The sequence below is a fragment of the Melozone crissalis genome, unplaced genomic scaffold (genome assembly GCF_028551555.1).
Source record: "Melozone crissalis strain CALT ecotype California unplaced genomic scaffold, PUWL_Pcris_2 ptg000012l_1, whole genome shotgun sequence".
NCBI lineage: Eukaryota > Metazoa > Chordata > Aves > Passeriformes > Passerellidae > Melozone > Melozone crissalis.
This window is the reverse complement of record NW_026535790.1, coordinates 6,518,410-6,525,573: the sequence shown is the minus strand read 5'-3', so window position 1 is coordinate 6,525,573 and position 7,164 is coordinate 6,518,410. Positions and strand designations below refer to the sequence as shown.

Sequence of the window (7,164 nt, the reverse complement as noted above, 5' to 3'; positions counted from 1 at the left end):
AAATAAGGCCCTTCAGCCCAGCCTTAAACAGCCACCATCAGCCTCTCACTAGGTGAAGTACAACAGAGCTGGGAGTCAAAGCAATCTCCAGCAGCCTTTTGTTTAGAAATACAACATTCACCCTGGCTACAAGTGTCTTTTGCTTTGAACTCCTAGGAAAATAATTTTTAATATGAACTAGTCACCAGCCAATAGGGCAGTCACATGAATTATTTCTGAAGGCTACAGCACTCCACAAGCAGATTTTTTCCAGAATTATAAACAATGAATAAACCCAGACTGCCAAAAGTCTTTATCTTTGTATGCCTTGGCATTTCATCAGCAGGATCTCAAGAGCACAGGACTTCCACTATCCAGCTGCCTGTGATGTGATCTGGTTTGGAACACCAAACTCAGGACTGGAATTGTACTCTGAAATCCAGCCCTTAGCCTGCAAAGAACTCAGATCTTTAAAGGGTGCTAGTTAATTTCCACATGCTTTGAAAACCTAGTCCCACAATTAAAAAATTTAATTACCACAATTTGATTTTCATCCTCAATTGTAGAGCATTCAATCAGAGTCTCTTCTCTTCCAACATGCATTCCTAATTAACATAACTCTATTGCTGGACAATACAGTCCCCAATCACAAAGCCATTCCACACAGATACTCCAATGCATTTGTCAGGACCCAAATTCTCTTTAGACAAGATGGAAAATAAATAGTAGTAACATTTCTACTTTTTAAGTTTCTGGATGTGATTTCACAGTTTGATTTTTTCAGAAAAGGAATTATAAGAATAGAATACAATTTCGAATGTTAAAAATAACAAAAATAGCATACACTGGAAGAAAAAAAAACCTTCAAAAAGAAAAATGCACTTAGGGATAGAACACTTGTTTCTGGAGGTAAAAAGAATTTACATCTTGCACCTGGAGAATCTATTCCAAGGAATCCAGCATCACATCTTTTCATTCACTTCACTGGAACAGAGGGGTCATTACCACTTTCAGTACTTCAGAAACTAGAGAGGTATTTTAAGTACAAGACACTGCTAATTGTTACCAAGAGACACCTGTCTTACAAGCAGTTTACAAACATGGTGATTACTGAAATAGAAAACACAGGTGAAAACAATTCTTTCCAAGCACAGCCTGAATGGATTGAAACACATTTTGGCTTGATGCCAGGTACTGAGTTCACCCTGGTAGCACGAGTGCTGTGCAGCCCTTGCTGCCATGAACACCCTGCTGTAAAACACCTGCCTCAACACGAGCCCCCCCAGACAGCAGCTATCACACACAGAAACAAACATACAGCCTTTTTAATGGCATGGACATCTTCATCAAAACATCAAATAGGCACTGCTCAAACGTTGGTATAAAAACACTGGGAGACATGAACTGTGATTATTATCAGATAAGCATTGGTCCCTACGTTTCACTGAGCCCAGCTTCTCACTGGTTTACTCCAGGAGCGGTTACACAGAATAGTCCAATGTTCTGCACCAAAAAGCAAAAGAAAACAAATTTCCAGTTCTTTTAGGCAGAAAGTAAAAGTATTAGGGAATGACTCTGTGCAAATCCTCCACTTCAAGGTTCCACATATTCTTATGAATGGGGTTTTCAGAGAGATCTGTCATCTTTATTGCTCGAAGAATGGGCTCCGGACTGCAGGACCGCACCACACCCATCACCATTACATACTTCCCTAAAAAACAAGTAAGCATTACATTTCATTAACCTTTGTATTATCATTTAAATTCATAAGCCAAACTACTTAAAGCCAAGTAAACGGTGCAAATTGAAGATGCTAATACTTGAAAGAAAACTCAAGGAATGACGATTGCTTAGAACTAAATTTCAGAAAAAGGCTTTGTTATCTGTACAATCACTTCTACGGCACATTCAACTATATTTCCACATAGAGTTAAGAGCCAAAAAACCACAAATTTATCCTGGTGTGTGAGTGGACTGAGGATAGGTCAGAGGACTGAAGTTTTAAGCAACGGGCCTGTTTTGTACCACAGTTTCTGCAATACTGCAGACCAACACTTCTCCATTTGAACGGGCAGTTCTGGTCAAGGAAAAAGAAGGAAAAGAAAGCAAGATAGCGAAAAGAAAAATAGGAGAAGAATCTCTCTCCTTGTTCAGGGCCTCCTGCAGGGGGCCAAGCACGGCGGCCGGGCCTGGGATGAGCCGAACCGCGTTAGAACGGGCACGGGCAGGGACAGGGACGGGGCCCGCTGCCCGCGGGGGACCCCGGCCCGCGGTACCTGCGCTGAGGCACGGCCGGCCCTGCGGCACCTGCTCCACGCCCAGCACGGTGAAGGCGCCGCTGCCGTCCTGCAGCCGGGCCGTGCCGCCTTCGGCGCCGCGCTGCACCTCGAGCACGGTGCCCTGCATCCACACGGCCCGCAGGGCCAGCGGAGCCCGCCCCGCCGCCGCCCGCCGCAGCTCCCAGGTGCCGCCCGCGCCGCGCTCCGCCCGCCGCAGCTGCGCCGCCAGCACCTTCACCGGCGGGCCCGGCGGGCCCAGCGCCGCCCCGGCCATGCTGAGGGCGCGCAGCCGCTGAGGGCGCGCAGCCGCTGAGGGCGGGAAGCGCAAGGGCGGCCCCGCCCCTGGGCGGCGGCAGCGCTCCGGCTGCGGAGCGGCCTGCGCGGAACGGGAGCTGCCGTGCGGGGCTGTCAGGGTGCGGAGCGCAGGGGGTGCCCCCGCCGGTTCACCCGCCCCGTCGCCCTCGGCTGCACCGTGTGCCAGCGCCCCTCACCTGGATCAGCCCAGAGCCTGAGTGGCCGTCATTTTGCCTGGTTCCAGTTCAGGAACGGCCCCCTTCGTGCAAAAGGCAGTGTGAGCTGGGCTCGGTGCTGGTTCGAGCCGAGGGTGCCGCTGGGCGCTGCCCCCGGCCCCTGCCGGAGCCAGCCCGGCCCCCCCCCTGCTTAGCGGCACCGGGCCGCGGCGTTTACGTGCGAGTTGAGGGAGCTCCGGTTTCGTGAGAAAACAGGAAAATGCACTTGCTGATTTTCCCAGGGATGCTCTTCTGGGGAAATCCGGAGCATAATGCACTGAAACCATGGGCAGTTTAATTATGGGAGACTTGAATTCCAAGTCTTTAACCAATTTATTTACTGTCTGTTTATATTACCGACAGGCTAGTTCACTTTGCTGCAGTCTGGTATTCTTGAAATGTTATGGTTTCTTTTGGACGGGTGGGTTGACATTTCATTTAGAAAATAAGCCAAGAAATAAGCTAATGAAGAAACAGGAGGATGGAACAAAGACAAGAATCAGGAAAACCAAAGGGATGGCTTCATTACTTTCACAAGTCCTATTACCTACAAAAGTGCAGAATGGGTAAAAATACACTGATTGCAATCATTCTTCTTTAGAAGAGCTTTTGTTCTCCATTAAAATAGGCAGTTACTTTATTTTAAAAATCTGGTTTTTCCTGAGTAGCAAAATACATCAAAAGACCTTTTTACCTACTCACCCATCATGTTGTGAATTATTTATTCAGGTCTTTTTCCTTTCCAAATATATTTTCTGTTTGGAGACATTCTGTAAATGGGACCGTATTCTTTTTATAGTGTAAGGAAGCAGTTAATTTTTTGTTACCACTTACAGTAAGAATAAAACATAATATTGGTAATAACAATAAAAACACTGACATCTAAGCACAATACAGAATCATGTAATCTGGCAATCAAATCATATAGCTTACAGGAATAGAAAGACATTAGATGGTTCCTGTATATGAATGCACGATTTGAGCAAGGCTCACAGGAGAATATTTGTAATTTATGCCCTTAAGCTGCAGTCACTTGACAGCATCAATATTTAGTTTCACATAAAAAAAAAATTAATTGTGCCAAATATTGATAAAAGTATTGTATTCCTATTTGTTACTGCATAATAGGAGTGTCTAATGCTTATTAAGCCATTAAATCTACAGATCAAGGCAAGACCCCTACAAGAGTGTAATCTTCAGGAGAGACTAAAAGGTCCCTTTTAAAAGATTTGCCTTCAAGAAACGGTGTTATAAGAAGGGCAAAAGCACTGGCAACCTGCATCAAGAAATGGATTTGTTTTCCTAAACCAGAAAATCCTTATCTTTCAGTAAAATGCACAGTTATGCTGAACTATCTGCAAAGCTCTTCCCCAAGACCTGGTGCAGCTCAGCACAGACACGTTCTGCAGCTGCAGGGAAAACGTCTGAGGCCTCAACAGACTGGTCTGGAGGTGACCCCACAGTGTCATCCTCTGATTTAAGGGTAGCAGAGGAAGCTCAGCACACAGCTGGAAAAGGCACAGAGTTGGTGGTAGGCAGGCACTAATTTACACTGGATTAAACATGAGCAGATTTTTTGAGAGCACGGAATGCGAGAGTTTTGGTTTGTACGGATTAAAAGAGAAGGAATCAATTTCCTGCCTGCTATTACAATATGCACCTCACTTCAAAGCAATCCTCAAGGACATTATTCCTCAGGCTAACACACACATGAGATGGTCACAGTGTGGGTGAAGAAAGGTCAGACTACACCTAGACAGCACAGTCCAGATGAGAGCAGGAGTCAGGGCTCCCTCAATTACACTGGCAGGGTTTTGTTGGTATGGTGCCAAGAGAGCTTAGAAAAGAATTTGACCCCAGATCTCTGTGAAAAGAGATTTCCAAAGAAGCAGCAACTTGAAATTTTCTGTCGAGCTCAGACTTTTTTTGTGCTGCCACTGACGGTACTACTTAAAATGGAAGCAATTCCCTGCTTCTCTCCCTAATTTTGCTAAAAGGCTGATATTACAGAAGCAGAAAAATCCTTCTTTCCCTTGGCCAGGAAGTCTGATCTTTTACAGCCTTTCATTATACATGAAAGAGTTTTTAAAAATCCTTCTTTCCAGTCCATTGGCCAATGTGTACAGAACAGGTTCTTCAATTTTATTTCTCTTTCCTAGTACTGAGAAGTTACGAAATGGATTTCAAACAAATTTTAAATTTTTTTTCTAGGATTTGGAATCCAAGTAATCATAAATTTGGGGTTTTTTTAAATTTTATTTTTAGTATTTTGTATGCACTTGCTTTAGAAATAGATCTAGCTAGGAGCTCCACAGCTGACTGCAAGAAAAGTCACAAAGTGTGGAGCTGAAAAATAAATGATCATAATGGTAATGTCTGAATGGCCCACAAATACCCATAAAACAGATCTGTAAAAAAACACTTGTCTCTGGTCAGCCCAGAAACTCACAGAAACTCATAGGATTGAGAGGATTCAGAACTCAGAGGATGTGACTGGAGCAGGCCAACACCTTCTCTATTCTGGCATCTCCAGCAACAATGCCTGCCCACAGTCACAGAGTAAACTGCAAATGATATGATTGAGCCTTTCATATCCTCATGCAGAAAAAGGAAGCAGCACATGGGAGCTCAGCATCACTGAAGGAAGATGTGAAAACAATCTTTGCAATAATTACTCTGCAAGTGAGGGTTCTGAGACTGTCTTCCTTTCCCTGGTATTCATATTTGACCTTTAAGAGATCTGTCCTAATTTAGACTTATTTTCTTACCTTGCACACAGAACAATACAACACAAACACAAGAATATAAAATTCCATTCTTCCTGGTGTTTGTTTTGTATTGCATAAAAGATACAGTGTGGGCATATTGACTAAGTCTGGAAAAACATCCTTCAAGGTTTTTTTTTTTGTTTTTAGACTATCTCATCATCACTGAATTTAATTAATGATTTGAAACTAATGGATCAATGAGTTGAAATTAATGGATTAGTGGGTTGGAAGTCAGTTGTATTTACATTCCTAACATGAGCATCAGCTGCTTGTAATTTGTGCTTTGGGGCAGAGCAGTCTGGCAGATGGATACTAAATTGTGTTTGACCAGGAATTTCAAAAGACCTGGAGCCAGCAAAGGCATATGGAGAACTCTAGGTGCAACCTGCCAAGGTTTTCATTAGGAGGTGGCTCTGAATAAGTGGTATTTTAGATGTGACTTGGACAGGGCAGGTAAATGTGAGCAACAGACATCAGAACCTCATTACTTACAACAAGAAGAAGAGTCTGGCCTCTCCCATGGTCTCATCAAGCCAAAACCTGCACTTAGAGTGACAGAGGAATCACTCTAAGATATGGTGACCTAATTTTGTGGCAAATACCATCAACCAAAGCATTAGCAAGGCATCCCCAGTGCTCTTTTTCTTTTAGAACCTAATATAGATGCTCTGCATCACATGTGAGCTTGTGCTCAGTGGAATCTGCGGTGGATTATGGCAAGAGACTTCCTGTAGCTGCCAGGAGCTGCCAGCTGCACCCAGTGTGTGGAGAGGAAAAACAGAATCTCCTCAGAGAGTGGGGGGGAAACCTCAGCTTGTACAGGCAGCCTCAGCATGAGAAATTATTTCACTGCTCCCACTGGCATGCAGACTTAACCAGTTCCTGTCACTCACCACACATCCCTGCCATGGGGCCTGCAGGCTGTAAAAAGGGCAATGCTGTCCTGCTTAGCTGACTCATTTCATTTACAGAGAATACTTAGAGGAAATAATTAGAGAACTGTAGTTGTGTTCTGCAGAAGTGGGTGTCACCTGTTGGTTTCTTTCCATGGTATATAAATGCTGGCGTGTAAATTAAATAAATCAGTGTTCTATGGAATAGGAATATAACACGATTAAAGAAAAAAATGAATGAATCAGTCTTTACCAGTATTGTTTGCTGCTCTGGAAATGGTCTGCAGAGCTGGCTTCCAGATGGGCTTGTTCAAACTCCTGCACAAGAAAAAGATCTCTTTAAACAGGAAACATGAATGGTATACAAAGCATTAGGTCTTCATCCTGACTGAAGCTGGACCAGTAGCTAGGAGACTTCAGTCACTCACCTTTTTGACTGAATTTCACTTTTTAAAAGAACTGGATATTTAGCAAAAGTTTAACAAGACTGGAGAGTCCCTATAATCAGGGTAGGGGAATACAGATCACAGTGCCTTCCCTTGGCAGCTGCTGGTCTTGCACAAATACACTCTGGTTAGCATGGTCAGCATCCAGTTCATTCAGCAATGTGACAGAAGAATAATTTTCTTAAAGAACAGCAAGCAGCAGAGTGACATTTTACTTCCTGAAACTTAAAGCCTGAGTTGTCAAATAGAAATCTACATAGAAGCCAGTAAGGCTGAGAAGTTACCGCCAT

At 43.9% G+C, this 7,164-nt stretch overlaps 1 protein-coding gene across 1 annotated transcript; it reads right to left on the bottom strand.

Annotated features, from left to right (window-relative positions):
• Nucleotides 1–1,541: 1,541 nt before the first annotated feature.
• Nucleotides 1,542–7,164, bottom strand: RMI2 (RecQ mediated genome instability 2). The gene is given in 4 exon segments (XM_054271168.1): nucleotides 1,542–1,690; nucleotides 2,256–2,547; nucleotides 2,550–2,663; nucleotides 7,159–7,164. Coding segments are annotated over 4 exon segments (561 nt in total).